Raw genomic sequence first — 22379 nt, forward strand, 5'->3', positions numbered from 1 at the left:
GGCGCCGGTTGCTGTCCCTATCATTCCATTTTTATCATCCTTATTGAAAAACTCTTTACTTCCTAGCGGCTCGGTACGAGCTTCGCTACGTACGAGGTGTGTTCAAAAAGTATCGCGAATTTTGTGTTTTTTCAAAAATTACACTAGTTTACAGTATTGAACTTTTTGTCTGTTGCCGCAAATTCTGCGATTGATATTGTTCACTTATTACTTGTTTTCGTCAAATCTACCCTCGAAAATTTTTGAGCAGCTCGAGTTACTTTGATTTTTATCATTTAAGCATATATATTAATCGAAAACAGGCATATTTTACTATGTTAAGATTAGTTTCTCAAGTTTTTGCGTCATGAGTAGTTCAAGAAGACGTTGTTTAAATAACGTCATTTGTGCTACATATGCGAAGAATATGTGTTTAAAAATTGTAGAAAAGTTATATCAGAGTTGGTGAAAAATACCTATTTTGAGTATTTTGGAGTGCTCTTGAATAAAAATAAGAATTCTTGGGCTCCCAATTGTGTTTGTAAATCTTGTGTGGAATGTTTAAGATTATGAAAAATGGTAAAAGAAGTGCTTTTAAATTTGAAATTATTTGGCGAGAACCACGAAATCATCTCGCAGACTGTTATTTTTGTAGTGTGAACATAAACGGTTTAAACACTAAAAATCGAGCTAAATGGTAGTAACCAAGTACTAGTTGTGTTCAACGTCCAGTGCAGCGTTCACCTCACTCTTCTGCGCCTAAAAATATATCTGAACCATTAGAGCAAGACATTGAAGGACCAAGCTCATCACAAAATGATGCTGATTTTAAAGGTATGTCTAATGAGCCAAAACGCTTTTCGCAAAATGAGTTGAATGATCTTGTAAGAGATTTAAATCTTTCTAAACAAGCTTCAAAATTGTTAGCATCAAGACTAAAAGAAAAGAACTTGCTATCGTCGGATACTAAAATAAGTTTTTATCGTGAAGGAGATGCAGAATTACGGCGTTATTTTCCCGAAGAAAACGGCATTGCCTTTTCTCCAGATATCAAAAACTTGTTGATAAAAATGGGCTTGAAGCGATAATAACCAAACGACTGGCGTTTATTCATTGACAGCTCAAAACGTAGCCTTAAATGTATTCTATTACATGATGGAAATAAATACGCTGGGGTACCTATTGCCCACAGTACAAAGTTAAAGGAGGAATATTGTAACATTTCGTTAGTCAAATGTGGCAAATTTGTGTCGATTTAAAAATGGTCAACATTCTTCTCGGTCAACAAAGTGGTTATACTAAGTTTCCCTGTTTTATATGAAACAAGAGCATTGGGCCCTTGAGAGAAAAAATGGAGCCTGGAAAGCACAATATAGTCTACAATTCATTAGTAGCTCGTATCAAAATTATCCTTCCACCATTACATAAAAACTGGGCATCATGTTTGTAAAATCACTAGATAAAGATGGGAACTGCTTTTCTTACATTTGCCAAAAATTTTCTCAGCTCACTATGGCCCTCAAATTAGACAACTTACGAAAGACACTCAATTTATAAATTTTATGACTGAGTCAGAACTAAAGGCTTGGACAGCATTCGTATCTCTTATGCAGAATTTTCTCGGAAATAAAAAATCTGATAATTATATTGAACTTCTTCTACAATTAAAAAATATGGGATGCAATATGAGTATAAAACTCCACTTCCTCCGTAGTACCTAGAGAGGTTTCTGGTAAATTTTGGAGATATGAGCGAAGAGCAGGGAGAGCGTATGCATCAAGACTTACGTGTCATGGAAGAGCGCTATCAGGGTTTCTGGGATACAAATAAGATGTCTGACTATTGTTGATCTCTAATATGTCATTTTCCAAAGTCTACACATCGGAGAAGAGCTTTAAAACGAAGTTTTTTAGAACTTAATGATTAATTATTTTTCTTAATACAATTTTTCTTAATAAATACATGTTTTTTTCTGTGTAATACCTACATAGCTGAAACTCTGAAACTAGAGCTGATAAAAATATTTAAATTATATTTTTGGAAATAGTATGTATATTATATGTAGTCAGCAACAGCTAAAATTTCTTCGGCAACAAATGTACTGTAAACTAGTGTTATTTATTTATTCATTAATATCTATTTTGTCCCCTTCAAAGTAATCCCCATGAGATATTATACACTTGTGCCAACGGTTGGGCCTCTTCAGTTCAGGGAACAAGAAAAAGTCACAGGGGGGCAGATCTGGGGAATACGGTGGCTGCGGCATCATTAGTGTGTTGTTTTTGGCCAAAAAGTCGCGCACTAGCAACGATGTGTGAGCAGGGGCGTTATCGTGGTGCAATTTTTTTGATAGGTAAAAATCGAAGACGATCCAAAACAGGTGCAAGCAAAGCAGCTGTCAATAATTAAATGAACATTCAAAATGGCCGAGCTTGTCGGCATAAGTGAGAGACATGAGTGCCAACATAACGCCACAAAAAATTTTGAACACACCTCGTATAAAGCGAAATAATAAAAAAAAATGTATTTTAAAATTTTATTCATTTATTTAAACAAAAAAATATTTTATTAATTGCTAGCTATTTTAGAACTTAATTGTAATATTTGAATTGAAATGGCATAACAGTTGGAATCATAGGGTTACGCGGTATGGAAAAACTTCTCCTTTTGACTTAGCTATTAAGATCGTAGCTTCAATATAATTTGGCAACACCTTTTTCACTGCCAACAGCAACAGGTTACTAAAGTATAATAATTTTTGGAACACCAAACGATGTCCTAATTATTGAATACAATGGCTCAGGTAGAGTTTGTAATGCTGACAATATCATTTTGCCATTAGCACAAAACAGCCCTTGAAAGTTATTCGGATAACAATGCGAACGAATTGACCATCATTGCAATGTATCCGCACATACTACAATTAATCTGATTGTTGTAATTAATAGCAGCACGAATCATTTCAGCCAAAATACCACGGGTCAACAGATATGCATATTTTGTGCATTAAGTTCATTAGCTTGTGCGGTTATAGCCGAGTTAACAACAGCGCGCCAGTCGTTTCAGAACAGTTGTTGATTTTCCAGACCTGAAGCCACATTGATAAAGTCTTTCGTTTGAGTACCTTGTACATCAGAGACCTACATTGAGTATGATCGATCCGGTTTGATCAGCGACGCTCAAAACGGTCAAACTCAGCACAGCTGTTCGCTACAAAATTGTTCGATCGAGTTTCGTGCTCAAAACGAAGGAGTTCGATCAGTTGATTTGATTGCTCTGTTTACTGATTGAAACTGATTGGTTGGTTCCGGTATGATGATTGGAAATGATTGTACAGAAAAGGACGATCAAGTCCAACGATGCACGAAAACTCAGGCATCAATCAACTATGCGTTTGAATTGATTGTGATTGAACCAATCAGATCGAGAATTGCCCTGCGAATATGTATGTATGTATGTGCATAATTTGTATGTACATATTTGTGTGTTTTAACGGAAACAAGTTGCGATGCATAAAATTAACCAAAACATTACTGCATATATGTATTTCTTCATTTTTAACTAAAATTCAATTAATGCTTAAAATTAATAAACAAAGGTAATGCTTAAAATATTAGGGAACACGAATTTCAAATTTTTATCACTTCTTCATTGAGATCAACAAAAATTTATAATTAAAAGAAGGTAATAAACTTGGTTTCTTATCCGCTAAAACTTTTAAAAAATGAATTTAAAAACAATAAATTATCAACTGAACATGGTCCGAGCCTATTTCTTTTTTCAGTTATACACCTGCGGCCAAGCGTAACTTACCATTAAGAAAATTTTTAGCGAACACGTGTTCTATCACTCATTGTAGCGGTACTTGTTGCGGTAATGGAATTTTTCCGTTAAGTTTTAACGAAGTGATCTTTGACTTACACAAATATAAAATATTAAAAAAAAATAAGTTGTGTCAAACATATATCAATCGTTATGTCGGAAGGCATACAAAATGAGCTCCAAATACAAACGACTTGCTCGCGATGAAAAAGTGGTTAGTTTCACTTTTGCAGAAGAAGGAGTTTCATGTAGAGAAATTTCTAGAAGAATCGGCTGTAGTCATCCCTCGGTGCTCAATTTATTAAAAAAAAGAATCAGGAGGACCACTTGGAGACAAAGAAAAGAACAGGTCTGAGAAGGAAGACAACCAGTCGAACTGACAGCGTTATATATATATATATATCTATGTATTCCCCGTATTCTATTAAATCCATAAAAAAGTTACCCAAAGAACGAAAAAATTGAAAATAGGGAAAAAAATCAAGTGGTAAGTTACGCTTGGCCGCGGGTGTAATATTTCCAGCTAAAGAAAAAGAACGCTCAGCGACTGCGCTGCTGGCAGTAACCACCCGGTATGACCAAACGGTATGATTGTGATCGATCACACAAGGCGTTCGATCGAGAAAAATCATTACGAAACAAGCAACAGTGATTGAAATTGATTGTTCGCTTTGATCACGCTCGCTTACGATCATTCATTTTTGTTGAAGCAAAGTTTTCCATCACAACAAAGCTGAGTCAATGATCGGGTATGATTGAAAAAATTGTGATCGTTGCAGCTCTCTGTTGTGCATATTGTTCGTATCATCATCCACAACGCTATCAAACAGCTCATTATACCCTGAACAGAGCATATTAAGTTTGTCACGAAGTTTGTAACACCCAGAAGGAAGCGTCGGAGACCCTATAAAGTATATATAGTATTGTATATAAATGATCAGTATGTTGAGCTGAGCCGATTTAGCCATGTCCATCTGTCTGTATGTCTACGAACTAGTCCCGCAGTTTTTAAGATATCGTTTTGAAATTTTGTCAACGTCATTTTCTCTTCAAGAAGCTGTTCATTTATCGGAACTGCCGATATCGGACCATTATAACATATAGCTGCCATACAAACTGAACGATCGGAATCAAGGGCTTGTATGGAAAACTTTCGCATTTGACGTGGTATCTTCACGAAATTTGACATGGAATGCTGTTTAAGGTAATATCATAATCTCCGACAAAATTGTTCAGATCGGATTTCTATTGCACATAGCTTTCATACAAACAGGACACATAATTAGTATATTAGCTTGGGTGCAGCCGAAGTTAACGTTTTTTCTTGTTCTTAGCTCGTTTTACTGCAATAGACAAAGTTAAGAAATTCGCTCTTATGAAACTAATTAAATCACGAGATGTTCGGGATTTGAAACAACGTCTTATAAACATCAAAATTTCATTAGGAATACCAAAACTGATGATATTCGACAATCGAAAATTATTTAATTTCAGTCTATCTGGGATCTAAAAAACTCCACCGCATCAAACCTGTTCAAACGGTCAAATTCAGAGATTAAACTCTACTCCCACCGAAATAAAAAGTTGTCTTAAATCAGAAAACAACAACTCAATCCATTCTATAACCGATAAAAAACCTCTCGAGCTCTTCCTTGGCCACAGAACAATAATCGATCCCAAATAAATAAAAGTTAATAACCAAGAAAAGTTAAGCGACTCCAAGAAAAACAAGAAGAAAACATTTGTTAATTTTTGATATTTTTCATAGATCGTAGGCCATTGTATAGGAAATATTTTTTAGTTTAATAAACTTTTAACTACTCATTCGGCCGGAATCATGCCAGCAGTTGCGGCACTTTTTTTTGGCACCTCCGAAGATAGCCCATAACTCCGTTAATTTTCAACATTAAAAAAAAAATTAAATATAGTTGAAAATATACCTTATTATGTTCAAAGAAGTCCGAAATATTCAATCGCGTACTTTCTCTTAAACAAATTCACGAAAATCGCCTAATTTTTCATGCGTCACACTGGTATAGCCCCTTAAACCATCATAACAAAAGCAAAACGCCCAATAACAATAAGGAGATAGGTGACACAATTTATATGTATAAATACACATAAATAAAAGATTAGGAAGTCAACTAATTCTGCGAAATAAAGAAGAAATAGTCACCAAAATCTTTAACAGTACTGTCCTTACCAAATCTTGTTGTTGACGGTGAGCTTTAATCTTTCACACAATACTCTCGATAGAACCCTACATGCTACGTTGAAGAGGCTTATCCAACGGTAGTTGACGCAGATTGTGTGGTCTCCCATTTTGTGGGCAGAGCACACTTAAATTCCAATGTTGTGGTTGTTTTAACGGTTATCTAGCTCCGTTAGAATGGTAAGGATTATCTAAGTTATCATCGACGTCATCTAACGTGAAGCCCAGGAAACGTGCTGTTTCGACGAAGTTGTACCAAAGAGAAAAGGGTGCCATGTAAGTGGAGTTGGCGGGGCATGCAACGAGGTGGCCAGTGTCGTGCGGAGACTGATTGTACGCAGAACATATGTATATATGTTAGAAATGTTGGAGTCTATTCTAGACAAATAGGAGTTTAACCTGTTACAATATCCAGGACGAAGCTGCGCAAGTATCACTATCGTTTTTCGCGGCAACTTGAGCCCTTCATCTGCAATGGGTGGTGGTTTGACTCCAAGAAGGCCATTCACTAAAGGGGAGTCGGTGAAGGTGTTGACAGCTTCACTGTGAATGGGAGCCAGTATCTGTCGTAAGTTAGTTGCGTCCGAAGCCCGCTCGCCGTTTTGTTCGATGTCGTCGACGTAATTGAGAAAAGACCTCTTGATGCTCTTAGGGGGCGGTTCCGCTCCGTCTCCGCCGTCCGCCTGTGTAAACAATAAGTTGAGTAAAATTAACATATCTTAAAGGAACTTGGCACACGTGTACCTCGACAAAAGGGGCGTAAGATGAGCGTAATTGGACCACTGCCACGCTCCGTTAAACGAAACTCTATCAAGTGTTACAACTAAGCACTACATTAAGATAGCCACAGATACCGACTATGTGGATTAAAATTGTCAATTGTTCCAATTGCGAACTGAATTAAAAGTCAAAAAAATCGGCCAATCTATGAGATATCTATATTATAAAAATTCGGTTTTCTAATAACAGTATGCCTGCTTGTCAAAAATGGGCTGAATCCTATACCTAAAAGAAAGATTTTCATAATAATTAAATTAATAAATTTAATAAAATTGAGGGAGCGTGTTTTTCTAACAACAGTTCATCTTTGTGACTAAAATGGATAGAATCGGGTGAAAACATGCCACGGAACCCGAATAATTTATAAGCCTTATGCACCTTAGGTATTTCCCTGGCTTTTATCGTGGTAAGTTGTAAGATTATGAAATGTTCGGTTACACCCGAATTTATTCCTTCCTTACTTGTTTTCTATTCAATTGTGCGCGACAATTTTATCGCAGTTTACTTTTAGTTTTGTGTAAAGTTCTCGCGTATTTATACTCTTACTGCATGTTACTACAGTTTAATAGTTTTGTTCACCTAACGGTTGTTTATATCACCTAAAACTAAGTGAGATAGATATAGGGCTATATATATCAGTGACGGACTCAGTGGGGGAAATAGGAAACATATTACTCCCTCCCCCCTCAACGGCTAAATGGCTTATTAGTAATTTTACCACTCTTAAAATATATAAAGTAACTGAAATATAATCTGAAAATTTGCCATTTTATATCAGAAACAAAATTAAAGACTGTCTCCATTTTTGAATATAATAAATAATGCTGAGATAGCACTGAACATATTGTAACAACGTATGTAGATTAAATTCTTAATATATCCAATCAGTTCCGTAACTGAAAGTGCAAAATTTGAAGCGGCGCGGTTTGATAGACAATTTGAAATATATGCTGCATTCAGCTCCATCTGTGATATGTTCGATTGATACATTCTCCACCGTTTATCCTCCAAGTTTTCCATTATTGAAAAATTAGTAACTGGAAAAATAAACAAAAAAAACAGCTGGAAAAGCAACGATACTCGTGTCCGTGTCTAAATTTCAATTTATATAGGGATTTTTTGCCTATGTGATATTCTATCTCTAAGTCAGTCACTCAGCGTGACTCTTCAAAAATATTCGATCGATGTGGCGAAGACATCAAATATGATAGAAACGCTGCCTGTAACGTTCCGAAATCAAAGGCAAAAAGCTGAGGCCTATTTTCGATCCATTTATTAAGACACGAAAAAATTGGGGGCAGAACTGAAAGTTGACGGAGAAAAACCAAGAATCTGTGGCTGACAAACAAAACTCTCTTTCAGTATACGTTCATTTGTTGGATACAATCGACGAAGATTTGAAGACGCGCTTTTCTAGGTTTGTTGTCTTATGACAACGTCGTGCGAAAGTAATTGCATTGGAAACGTTCAAGAACTGCGATGAAGATCTATACCCCATAATTCATTGTTTTCTTCGCATATTTTGCACATTTCCAGTGGCGAATGTGAGATCTGAACGATCTTTTTCCACACTTCGCCACATAGGTTGATCGCCCTGGCGTTGCTGCACACGCATCATGACATTGAAGTCAGTTCTCGAAAGATTCTCAAAACGTGGCCCACATGGTTTTATTTTGTGAAATTTTTCTATTTAATACACGAACTGACTATAGTATTTTACATAGCAATAAAATATATCACTGTCAATTGAGAGGGATCTGATATTAGGAGGTCAATTTGAAATTTTCCCACCACGATTACTACTATATTTAATATAATAATTGTCATGTTTCAAGTAAGTGTTTATTAATTAAAAACTAATTAAAAATTAAATATAATTTTTCAAATATTTCCAAACCACAGGGGCCAGTTCTTAATGTGATTTGTTTTCCAAATTTGAGTTCGCTATCTTAATGGCAGTGGTCCATTTACGCCCATTTGTTTTTACCTTCTTACGTATTTCATCACTCAAGTTACAGCTTGCACGGACGGATAGACAGACATTCGTCTGGATGTTAACGCGTCTCGTCATCCTGATACAATCGACTATGGTGAACAAGACTATTATACTCTGCAGCAACGTGTTGTAAGATCATAAAAACGAAGTGGGTCTATGACGTTTAAAATAAGTCAATAAGATGCCAGATTTAATTGTAATCCATTTACAACCAGGGTTATTAAGTTTGCCATAATATTTGTAACACCTACACGGAAACATCGAAGGAGCGCAAATTCGGTGTGAAATTCGTGGTAGGGAGAGAGACTGCGTCGCCGAGTCCTCGCCTTGAACCCGGTAGCGAGGTTCTCCAACATATCGCAGATTTTCAAACACGCCCCCACGGAAAATAAGGACGATGTGACCAAAGATGTCTTCTATAAGCACTTGGAGCACACCTATTAGAGCTGCCCCCGCCGCGATGCCTTCTCAGCAATGTCAAAAGCTCCGTCAGGATTGGGAAGGACCTCTCCGACCCGTTCGATACTAATCGAGGTCCCAAATTAAAGAAAACACTCCAGTTCTGAGAGTGTCAGCCAGAGGAAGCAGAGGAAGAGGAAGGCCTCCACTACGTTGAAAAGACCAGGTAGAGAAGGACTTGACTACAAGTGGAACCTCCAATTGGCGCCAAAACAGCGTAAAGGAAGAACGACTGGAGAGCTGTTGTAAACCGTTGTAAGCTGTGTCTACGCCAATAAAGAATTTCGTTAAAACTTCTTTGGATAAACGGTTTACTCGTATATAAGTATTCAATAATATTTACAACATCTTACAACTATTTTATTTTTTTATTAATACAGTAAATTTTATAAGAGAACTATAAAGCTTTATTAGCTAATATTCATCCATATATGAAGGGTGCTCCACAAATACATAGGTACTTTTTTAGTAGTATTGTTTTTGACAGATGATGAAAGAGTCGTGTCAAGATGTCACGTACTGTTTGGCATTTAATCATCATTTTACGAAAATTCTTGTTGTCAACATAATCGGCCTACTGAGCATACACTCGCAACACCGTCACCCATTTTGAGCCCAGCATTCTTCTTCTTCTTAATTGGCGTAGACACCGCTTATGCGATTATAGCCGAGTTAACAAGCGCACGCCAATCGTTTCTTCTTTTCGCAACGTGGCGCCAATTGGATATTCCAAGCGAGGCCAGGTCCTTCTCCACTTGGTCCTTCCAACGGAGTGGAGGTCTTCCTCTTCCTCTGCTTCCCGCGGCGGGTACTGCGTCGAATACTTTCAGAGCTGGAGTGTTTTCGTCCATCCGGACAACATGACCTAGCCAGCGTAGCCGCTGTCTTTTAATTCGCTGAACTATGTCAATGTCGTCGTATATCTCGTACAGCTCATCGTTCCATCGAATGCGGTACTCGCCGTGGCCAACGCGCAAAGGACCATAAATCTTTCGCAGAACTTTTCTCTCGAAAACTCGCAACGTCGACTCATCTGTTGTTGACATCGTCCAGGCCTCTGCACCATATAGCAGGACGGGAATTATGAGTGACTTATAGAGTTTGGTTTTTGTTTGTCGAGAGAGGACTTTGCTTCTCAATTGCCTACTCAGTCCGAAGTAGCACCTGTTGGCAAGAGTTATCCTGCGTTGGATTTCTAGGCTGACATTGTTGGTGGTGTTTACGCTGGTTCCAAGATAGACGAAATTATCTACAACTTCAAAGTTATGACTGTCAACAGTGACGTGAGTGCCAAGTCGCGAGTGCGACGACTGTTTGTTTGATGACAGGAGATATTTCGTCTTGCCCTCGTTCACTGCCAGACCCATTTCTTTTATTTCTTTGTCCAGTCTGGAGAAAGCAGAACTAACGGCGCGGGTGTTGAGGCCGATGATATCAATATCATCGGCATACGCCAGTAGTTGTACACTCTTATAGAAGATGGTACCTTCCCTGTTGAGTTCTGCAGCTTGAACTATTTTCTCCAGAATCAGGTTGAAAAAGTCGCACGATAGGGAATCACCTTGTTTGAAACCTCGTTTGGTATCGAACGGCTCGGAGAGGTCCTTCCCGATCCTGACGGAGCTTTTCGTGTTGCTCAACGTCAGTTTACACAGCCGTATTAGTTTTGCGGGGATACCAAATTCAGACATCGCGGCAGCCCAGCATTCAGTATTGGATAATATTCGAAAAGACCGCGTCCAGCACGCAGTGAAGCAAACATAGCAGCCGTAGCTGAGAAGACCGTGGAAAGTCGATTCGGCGCCGTTCGCTGCAACGGACTGACGTGAGGAACGACTTGGTTCATTTTACGTCGAGATCTTGAATAGTAAGCGTACAAAATACAGCTTGTGCAAGAACTGAAGCCGCTTGACCTTCCCAAGTGATATCGCTTCGCTCTATGGGCTCTTGAAAAGTTCCAAGAAGATACGACGTACTCGAGATAAATTTTATTCATCGATGAGGCCCATTTATGGCTCAACAATAGGTATGTTAACAAGCAAAATTGGCGCATTTGGACAAAAAGCAGCCTGAAGAGATTCATGAGCTGCCATTTCATCCAAAACAAACAACGGTTTGCTGTTGTTTATAGACCGGTGAAATCATCGGTTTTTATTTCTTCATAATGATGCCGATGAGAACGTAACAGTCAATGGCGACCGTTATCGCGCCATGATAACCGACTATTTGATGCCTGAAATTACAGCTAGTGAACTCGGCGACATTAGGTTACAACAAGATGGCGCCACTTCTCACCCATCGCATCAATCAGTGGAGTTATTGAGAGAACACTTCGGTGAACAGGTAATTTCACGTTTTAGCCCGTCGATTGGCCATCAATATCGTGTTATATCACACCATTAGACTATTTCCTGTGGGGATATGTAAAGTCTAAAGTCTATGCGGACAATCCCGTTTCGATGCAGGTCTTCAATCAAAACATCACGCGTGTCATTCAACAATTATCAGTCGAAATGCTCCAACGAGTCATCGAAGATTGTACTCAGCGGATCAGCCAGCTGAGTCGTATCCAACATTTTAAAGAGATAATCTTCAAAAAATAAATGCAAAATAATATTCTTTCGGATGATAATAAACTATTAAATTTAAGTTTCTGTGTTTTTTCTTTAAAATAGTACGGAGCCTCGAAATGGATCACCCTTTACTTATGTATGTTATGATTAATTTTAACATAAGGTATCAACCAATAAAAAAAGCAATCTTCCTCAACGTTCTTATTGTCGCCCAGCGGTTAGTGTCAGTGATACAAAGTGATGTCTTTTATTAAATACCTTTTACGCTTTTATTTAACAAACCCGTTTTGGAGCTTATATACGTATATAAAATATATAAAGGCTTTTTTATATACTTATACGTATTAATACGTACTAATGTCGTTTAATTTTAAACGTAACATTTTCGCATTTGAAAAGATTTATAATTCATATTTGTCATTCGTTGATAAGTTGTTTTCTTCTAAATAAAAACTGTACAACAATAAATAAAAGCTACAAAATTATTTTCAATAATCTTTTGCTAATTCAATAATCTGTTGTTTTTACGTCAGCATATTTTTCAAAATCGAAACGACGCCACGAGCAACGCTTTTTTTGATAGTTCGTAATTAAATGTTTTAAATTATCTTTTACTACTTCTGCTGCGAATCGGCATCTTCGTACCATTCTTATCTTTTCATGTGCCAGCCGTTGACTCGTTAATGATAACCTTCAGTGCAGTATAATTGACAGAATTATTATGTGCTTAGGTACATGTAGTATATACTCAAGTAGGTATGTACATATACATAAAAGTAATCGGCTAGAGGCGGTCCTTAAAACAAGCCGCAGTTAATAGAATTTAACCTTCATTCCTGCTTTGTGTGAAAAAGATTTTGGATAATTATAGTAGCTATTTTTTGTAGAACTTCTTGACCATTCTCAGTTATTCCATAATTTATAAAAAAACTGGCAATTCCATGTAAAAATATTAATTGTTTGCTAAATATTGAAAATCATCTCTTACCCTCAGTTTGACTTTTCACACAAAGGGTAGTGCTTTACGTCAAATAAGTAAGGAAGCGATAAGTTCGCATTTCATACTCTTGCGACTTGCCGGAACCAAAGCAAGGGAAATACCTTAAGTACCAAACGTCAATGATACGATCGGAATTCAAGCAATTTTATTAATTATACTCTAACAATCTGAGTGTAACAGTTTTGTTCACCTAACGGTTGTACGTATCTCCTAAGGCTGAGTGAGATAGTTATTTATAAATGATCAGAACGAGGAGAAAAGTTGAAATCCGGGTTACTGTCCCATATAAGATAAAAAAAAATCATACCACGGACCCGACCGATCGATTTCGATTAAATTTAGTACCTCACAGTCTTCTTATATTCCTATGTCACATTGCACGGTGCAAAAATAGGAGAAATCGGTGTACAAATCAAGAAGTAATTAATATAACTGCATAAACATTTGCCCAGCTTTTGACCAAAAATTTCGGAAATGCAACGAAAACTCTTCTGCCCCCAAATACCTGAAATATGAACTCCAGTATCTATTGTTGACAGAAAATTTCGCTCAATGTATGTGATAACAATTGAAATTCTGAGAGAATCCTTTCCTGAAAATATTATATGTATCTGTGTATCAAAAATGTGTTGAATTGGGTCGATACTTCCCTAAGCCCCTATATATAAAATTGCTTGAACTCCGATCCTCTGGTAAACATTTTACACCTTAAGGTATTTCCTTGGCTTTAATTCCTTACAGTTGGATTAATTTTTGACATACAGATATATTATTATAAGAAAGCGACTCTCTCCAAATTGCAATATATATGTCACAGATTGACCGATATTTTCGACAAAAAGGACTGGTCGTCCACACATTCGTTATGTAGGGGATTGAGTATTTGAAATCCGACTATGGCAAGTTGGCACACCTCAAAGGTCCTATTCGTTCAAAGTACAATAGGGATACATTGATTGGTTCTTTATTTGACTACTAAAAAGTGAAGAAAGATGGAATTAAAAATTGTGTTATATGAAAAGTGTAATGGTTGTTCGTGGAATGTCGTGGTTGTTATCCATTTTCTCAATGTAACTTTAAACGTTAGGATAGGATGTCGAGTAGATCCCGTGGTATGGGTTTTCGCCACGCCCTTAGTCCAAATTTAACACCGGTCGTTATAAAGCTGTATCGTACTATCTCGAGTTATTATTCGACAGTTATCAAAAAGATCTATCCCGTGCAAATTTTGACTTGAATGCTTTGGGGGATATACATATACACAGATGCCCCTTCCTAATGATTTTCGTTGTATCAAATAACTGTCTTGAATCTTTTTGTGGAGTTTAGTTATGGGAATTTAAAACTTTTGATTATTTGTGCTTTATGGAAGTGACGATGGTCGGATTACCCCCATCTACAAGACCAACCTTCTTACGGTGCCAATTTTAGATTAAAATTTTTGCTGGTTTGGAGAGCCCAATTGTCAAGATTGTTTATTACTACATCCCCTAAAGTACGATATAATTTTCAGCTGTGTTCATTGCTTACTTTATCTGCAGCGGCCGCTAATTTTAGACGATTTTTATAAGCTGGAAGATTTCGTTAGAAATGGTTTAAAGAATTTGTTTGTGTATTCTTGGCTTAAAACAATACTGTAACGATGTATCAGCTTTCATATTCGCCAAACATGGCTACGTGCGATCTTTTCCTATTTCGAGAAATAAAGAGAACCGTCGTTTTAGTAGCTAAGACGACTAAGATACACGTTTCGGCGATTTAAAGAAGTGTATAATTTCGAATGGTGACTATTTTGAAGATGATAGCAATAATGTAGACGAATGATTAAGAACATGTTTATTAAAAACGGAAATTCCCCTTTTTCTAGCACACCTCATATCTGCCATCAAATTACTGTATATCTTTATTATTTGTCTGACGAATTTGACAAACATTAAACTAATCTCATACATCCGATATTAATGGGAAATGACCTATTGACTTTATGTCCCACTCTTATAATGAAGAAATGATTTCTGTTGAGATTTAGTAAGCATCTCTTCGCTGAAATATTTCAATGGATGGCTGCGCTCGAACTTGCCAGCTTGTTAATATAAGTAGTTGTTGGCAATCGTACATGGCAAAGTGATTGTAACTAGTTGTCATTTGTCATATATGGTGATATTGTTTTTCGTTTCTTTTAAAAATATTATATGGTAACTCATTGATAAGGCATATGCATACAATATGTCGGAACGTAGTTCATCAAGGGTCTCATTACTCATTAACCGATTTGGCCTTACTTAAAAGGAATCAGTCAAAATATTCTTCTAATTCATTGTGAATTCCGTTATCTCAAATTTTCTGGATGATCTTCGATTATGTTATTTCAATGCAAAATGATTTAAAATTTTTTTATATAGAAATATGTACATATATAAGAAGGCCCCCGCCACGCTTTAATCTATATTTTTGTAAGCTATTTAACACAGTCAAATGTTATGTATTAATAAAGACGAAAACATTATAGGTAGTATAGAACTCCATGTGAATTTTCAACATACAAATTTTCTTCAGTTGATATCAAATCAACATAAGATGTTAAATATTTTATTTTATTAATTTTATATTCAAGTTTGTAAAAAATGTGTAATTTTGAAAGTTGATTAGTATTAGTTTACAATTGTACTAGTATATCAAATGTTATAATTAAAGAAAATGGGATGGTGGACCATTCTTAATTTAACAATAACATTTATACTTGAAAACCAAAAATAATGCCCGCCTTGAGATTTATTTATACACATTCCGAAAGCAAAAGGAATGGGAAACAGAATCTTCAGAATGGAATCGCTTAATTTGACAGTATTATTGAAACAAGTTACCAGTTTCCAGTCAAAACAGTTTCAATATGTCCGTTGATCATTTTGACCTTTGCGTAATTTAGGTGGATTCAAAATTCGTTGAAGAGCCAAAGATTAGCGATTGTCTCATACTACTACCGATTACTTAACCAGTTTTAACTCAAATAAGTACTTAGTTTTTATTTCCGAAAAAATACTCTCAAATAAGGGGGTAATCTAGTCTGAAAGCATGAATTTCAAGTAATTTTTGAAGGGGCGTAAAAAATGCAATCCATATGTCTATTATCTATTTTTTATTAGTCTTTTTATTAACATTACCAGAATACAGCAATAAATCAATGATGAAGTCTTAAAAAATTGGCACGAGACCATACCCTATATTCCTATATCGCAGATTCCTCTTGTATTCTTGTATAGTTATCTTTAAAAATATAAAGAAAAATAAATCGATCTTGTATTAAACAGTACCATAGAAATTGTCTATTTTCGTTTAATGCGGTGATTTCTTGGTTGAATTCTATTTTACCATTCATAATTTCCAGCAATTCTAAGGAATATGTATTTGTGCTGGTGCACCAATTTACAATTGTACTCGTATATTTATGGTCAATAGAAGGGTTATACCACTTCGACATAGGGACGATTATTTAAACATGCGTTAATCTCATTGGAATAAGGAGAACCGGACAGTAGTAATAGAAAAACGCATTGTTACCATTTAAATCTAGTAAGATTTTGTGCAATGCTTCGAGAATATAATGTATTCCGATCCTCTGATTGACGTTTTCAACATTAACTCAACTTAAGTATATTAATTTTGCCTCCTATGTTGTGTTGATATCACATAATTATATATTATTTGGAGATGTTTTTAATATCATTTTAGCTGATACAAACTAAAATATAGTAATAAAATTAAGTCTAAGTTAATGGCCTTCAGTATAAGCCAAGAAAATACCAAATTTGATAGAAATTTATCCACAATTTCTTCGAATAATGAATGCTAAATTCTCCTAAACACCTGAAAGTATTTGATTATTGCTAGTTTCAACTTAAAAAAATTTCGGTTACCCCCAAACTTATTTATTTATAATCATGTATTTGTAATGTAATACTTTGATGCTTTTGCGAGATACAATACATACATATGCATATCTTACGAGCACTCGTACTTACCTTCCTTTCATTTACCTTCCTTTTCAGCAATGGCTGTCCAGCTGATTGGATATGGATTGTGCCACCTATGTCTGGCTCGATTACGCCTGTCTTCCATCAGGAAATGGCTTTATACTATTTAAAGCCATCGTTTGATTATCAGGATCCAGCTTGGCGTACGCACTTATGGAAAAAGGGACGCGGGGACGCCAAGATCAAGAAACCGAGACGTAAATTTAATTTCAAACAAATTGCTAGGTGAGTAGGCCTCTGGCTGTTAGTACGAGGTGTGTTCAAAAAGTATCGCGAATTTTGTATTTTTTCAAAAATTATTTATTTATTCATGAATATCTATTTTGTCCTCTTCAAAGTAATCTCCATGAGATATTATACACTTGTGCCAACGGTTTTTCCAATCTTCGAAGCACTTCAAAAAATCATTTTTTCTTATCTTCTTCAGCTCCTCCTTCGATGCCGTCTTTATCTCGTCAAGAGAAGAGTAACGTCGTACTTTCATGGGCCTCTTCAGTTTAGGGAACAAAAAAAAGTCACAGGGGGCCAGATCTGGGGAATACGGTGGCTGCGGCATCATTAGTATATTGTTTTTGGCCAAAAAGTCGCGCACAAGTAACGATTTGTGAGCAGGGGCGTTATCGTGGTGCAATTTTTTTGATAGGTAAAAATCGAAGACGATCCAAAACACGTGCAAGCAAAGCAGCTGTCAACAATTAAGTGAACAATCAAAATGGCCGAGCTTGTCGGCATAAGTGAGAGACATGAGTACCATCATAACGCCACAAAAAATTCGAAATTCGAATATACGTAACCCGCGAAAATTCAAAATTCGCGATACTTTTTGAACACACCTCGTATATGCAGATACACTTGTACTTACATTTGTGCATAAGGAAATAAAAAGCAAAAGCAAATGTGAGAAGTGAATTGAAATTAAGCAATAAATGAACGGAAATGGCGGCAATAAAAACTCGATTGTCGAAAGCAAACTGGTGTATGCAGGAAATATTTTACGGATTATTCTGAAAAACTTTGCATAAAGGACTATGGGTCTAAAACCGTTTTCGAGCCAGCGGTTTTTAAGGAAAACCTATACGATCTCGTACTTTTCTTTTTACTCAAAATATCTAAATTTTTACTACTTAAATTTACAGCTTGCGCCAACGAACATACGTGCGGACAGACAGACAAACAGTCACCGGGATTTCAACTTTTTGATTTTATATACATATATATATATAACTCTATATCTATCTCCGCTCTGGTATGCATTTATGGTTACATAAAGCGAGCGCAAAAAAATGTTCTCTATTGGCATTGGTAATTGCTTGGTTGCCTTGTTTTCATACTGTCGTATTTACGTACTCAAACTCTTGCACCATCACAAACGAAAGCTGTGGTATTCTGTTTAAATGACACATTCGTACATACGAATACTGGATTATCTTTTCACTTTATTGTGCTCGCATTACAACAGATACTCGTAGAACCATATTAACATAAAGACAGTTATTCAGTGCAGTTTATTTACATATTTTTACAAACGAGTAAGCCATTTCTTTTGCCAACAAATTTTATTCGGTACGTATGTATGTATATGTTGCTGTAATTCAATGATCGTTAAATAAGTATCTCAAAGTTTATTGGATTAAATTGACAATGAACAAATAAGGAGGGGCTAAGTTCGGGTGTAACCTAACATTGCGTACTCTGGGAACTTGAAAAGGTCACAGCCGGAGACATACCGTCATGTGTTGACAAAACTTCATATTAAACAAGTAATGAAGGGCTAAGTTTTGGTGCAACCGAACATTTTATACTCTTGCAACTCACAAGAATCAAGCCCAGGGAAATACTTTAATATGCAAAACGTCAAATAGAGAATCCAAGCAATTTTATCTATAACTTCTGTACTGAGAGACAGATAACTTTTATTAGAAAAGCGAAAATCGTTATATAATATGTATTAACCATTTTTCGCAATATCTCATACTATTAACATGCCACGTACTAAAAAAACAATCATTTAGAGTAAAGTCAGCCGTATATTCGAAAATTCTGATATTAGTTATATAGGGACTGGGGTCAAGTTTTCGCCTAATGTTATTAATTTTAGGCCACACGATGACACAATGTTATCAGTGAAACACGCTCTAATTTTTTCATTGAGATAACTCACATATGTATACAAGAGTATGCTCCGGTCTTGAAACCTTCTGTAAGCCGCCGCATTTTTTCGTAGAATTTTCGAGCATTACCCCTGTCGGCCAGCTTATCAAGCTCTTCGTACTCACGCATTTCGGCCTCTTTCTTTTTCTGTCTGCAAATGCGTCTCGCTTCCCTCTTGAACTCTCGGTATTTATCCCATCCCGCACGTGTTATGGTCGATCGTAACGTTGCGAGGCAAGCAGCCTGTTTTCTCTCCGTTGCGACACGGCACTCCTCGTCGTACCAGCTGTTCTTTTGCACTTTCCGAAAACCAATGGTTTCGGTTGCAGCTGTACGTAAGGAGTTTGAAATGCCGTTCCACAGTTCCCTTATACCGAGTTGTTGATGGGTGCTCTCAGAGAGCAGGAGTGCAAACCGAGTAGAAAAACGTTCGGCTGTCTGTTGTGATTGCAGCTTCTCGACGTCGAACCTTCCTTGTGTTTGTTGGCGTGCGTTTTTTGCTGCACAGAGGCGGGTGCGAATTTTGGCTGCAACAATATAGTGGTCCGAGTCGATGTTAGGACCTCGGAGCGCACGCACATCTAAAACACTGGAGACGTGTCTTCCGTCTATCACAACATGATCGATCTGGTTAGTGGTTTTTCGATCCGGAGACAGCCAGGTAGCTTGATGTATCTTCTTATGCTGGAATCTAGTACTACAGATAACCATATTTCGGGCCCCGGCGAAGTCGATCAGCCTCAACCCATTTGGGGATGTTTCGTCGTGGAGGCTGAATTTACCGACCGTAGTGCCAAAGATACCTTCTTTGCCCACCCTGGCGTTGAAATCGCCAAGCACGATTTTGACATCGTGGCGGGGGCATCTCTCATAAGTACGCTCAAAGCGCTTTTAGAAGGCATCTTTGGTCACATCGTCCTTCTCTTCCGTCGGGGCGTGAGCGCAAATCAGCGATATGATGAAGAACCTCGCTTTGATGCGGATTGTGGCTAGACGTTCATTCACCGCAGTGAATGATAGTACTCGGCGACGGAGTCTCTCTCCCACCACGAATCCAACACCAAACTTGCGCTCCTTTATATGGCCACTGTAGTAAATGTCACAAGGACCTACTTGCGGGGATGTCAGCCTTTATTTTCAGGAGGACATCAACCAGCTGGGCAGCGGCACCTTCCCAATTAAGGGACCGGACATTCCAGGTGCATGCCCTCAATTCGTAGTCCTTATTTCGTTTGCCATGGTCGTCATCAAAAGGGGAGTCACTCATCCGAGGCTTGTTGTTTCTTTTCATTGGGAGTGTTTTTTTACGTGGCGGGTCCCAAACCCAGCGCACAACCCTATGCAGGGGATGTTTCGCCTTCTCACTTTAGCTCGTCTTCAAACGGATGTTCTTAGGCTACCCAGAGGATACTTGGTCAAAGACCGGAAGTCGTGAGCTGCTTGAGTCATATGCAAAAGAATCGTTTCTGGCCACTCCCAAGTGAATGGCGATCAGAGAACTTTCCTCACTTGCGTGAACCTCTACACATGACTCCATCCTACTCTTGTAGAACCCCCAAAGGTGATCTAGTTACCGATGCGCAGAGCATACTTAAATTATGGAGGGAACACTTCTCCAGCCTGCTGAATGGCAGTGAAAGCACAACACCGGGAGAAGGCGAACCCGATTCCCCAATCGATGACGATGGAGCAGACGTTCCATTACCCGACCATGAAGAAGTTCGAATAGCAATTACCCGCATGAAGAACAACAAAGCGGCAGGGGCCGATGGATTGCCGGCCGAGCTATTCAAACACGACGGCGAAGAACTGATAAGGAGCATGCATCAGCTTCTTTGTAAAATATGGTCGGACGAAAGCATGCCCAACGACTGGAATTTAAGTGTGCTATGCCCAATCCATAAAAAAGGAGACCCCACAATCTGCGCCAACTACCGTGGGATTAGCCTCCTCAACATCGCATATAAGGTTCTATCGAGCGTATTGTGTGAAAGATTAAAGCCCACCGTCAACGAACTGATTGGACCTTATCAGTGTGGCTTTAGACCTGGCAAATCAACAACCGACCAGATATTCACCATGCGCCAAATCTTGGAAAACACCAGTGAAAGGAGAATCGACACACACTACCTCTTCGTTGATTTCAAAGCTGCTTTCGACAGCACGAAAAGGAGCTGCCTTTATGCCGCGATGTCTGAATTTGGTATCCCCGCAAAACTGATACGGCTGTGTAAACTGACGTTGAGCGGCACCAAAAGCTCCGCCTCATCGGCCTCAACACCCGCGCCGTTAGTTCTGCTTTCTCCAGGCTGGACAAGGAAGCAAAACGAATGGGTCTGGCAGTGAACGAAGACGAAATATCTCCTGTCATCAAACAAACAGTCGTCGCACTCGCGACTTGGCACTCATGTCACTGTTGACAGTCATAACTTTGAAGTTGTAGATAATTTCGTCTATCTTGGAACCAGCGTAAACACCACCAACAATACCAGCCTAGAAATCCAACGCAGGATAACTCTGCCAACAGGTGCTACTTCGGACTGAGTAGGCAATTGAGAAGCAAAGTCCTCTCTCGACAGACAAAAACCAAACTCTATAAGTCACTCATAATTCCCGTCCTGCTATATGGTGCAGAGGCTTGGACGATGTCAACAGCGGATGAGTCGACGTTGCGAGTTTTCGAGAGAAAAATTCTGCGAAAGATTTATGGTCCTTTGCGCGTTGGCCACGGCGAATATCGCATTCGATGGAACGATGAGCTGTACGAGATATACGACGACATTGACATAGTTCAGCGAATTAAAAGACAGCGGCTACGCTGGCTAGGTCATGTTGTCCGGATAGATGAAAACACCCCAGCTCTGAAAGTATTCGACGCAGTTCCCGCCGGGGGAAGCAGAGGAAGAGGAAGACCTCCACTCCGTTGCACATTGGGGTAAAATGTGCCGATTTTGGAGATTAATTCAAAAATCACAATTCAAGGTACAAGTAAATTTTTGGTATCAAACAAAAGTAGATAAAATTCTACATCACTAACTGAACAAATATTTGGCAAAAAATTTACAGTTTTCTTGTAATATTCTCTGAAAATTGCAAGTTTATTTCTTTTTGTATGCGCACAGTGATATACGTGATTTTTTTCATTTTTCGAAGTTTTTTATTTTCTTTAACTGGGCAAATCTTGAGAAAATTGTAATGGAGCCTTCTTGTTCAGGTAATTTAGTAAATACAAAAAGATTTCATTTGTGTTTTTACGTATCTCTAAGTATTTTAATTTTTTTTTTTGCTAAAGCCTTAAAATAGTGGGATTTCGACCTTATATGCAGACATATAGTTGTGAGTTAAGCGGGGTAAAGCAAATCGTGTTTCATTCCTG

At 37.7% G+C, this 22379-nt stretch overlaps 1 protein-coding gene across 6 annotated transcripts in view; it reads left to right on the plus strand.

Annotated features, from left to right (window-relative positions):
* LOC105223466 (nitric oxide synthase) overlaps positions 1–22379 on the plus strand; it is a 296079-nt gene that overhangs the window by 130616 nt on the left and 143084 nt on the right. For all 6 annotated transcript variants that reach the window (XM_049449814.1, XM_049449811.1, XM_049449819.1 and 3 more), the window contains exon 10: positions 16868–17077. In XM_049449814.1, the coding sequence (XP_049305771.1) occupies positions 16868–17077 (210 nt within the window). The remainder of the gene's footprint in view (positions 1–16867; positions 17078–22379) is intronic.

The sequence above is a fragment of the Bactrocera dorsalis genome, chromosome 1 (genome assembly GCF_023373825.1).
Source record: "Bactrocera dorsalis isolate Fly_Bdor chromosome 1, ASM2337382v1, whole genome shotgun sequence".
Lineage (NCBI taxonomy): Eukaryota > Metazoa > Arthropoda > Insecta > Diptera > Tephritidae > Bactrocera > Bactrocera dorsalis.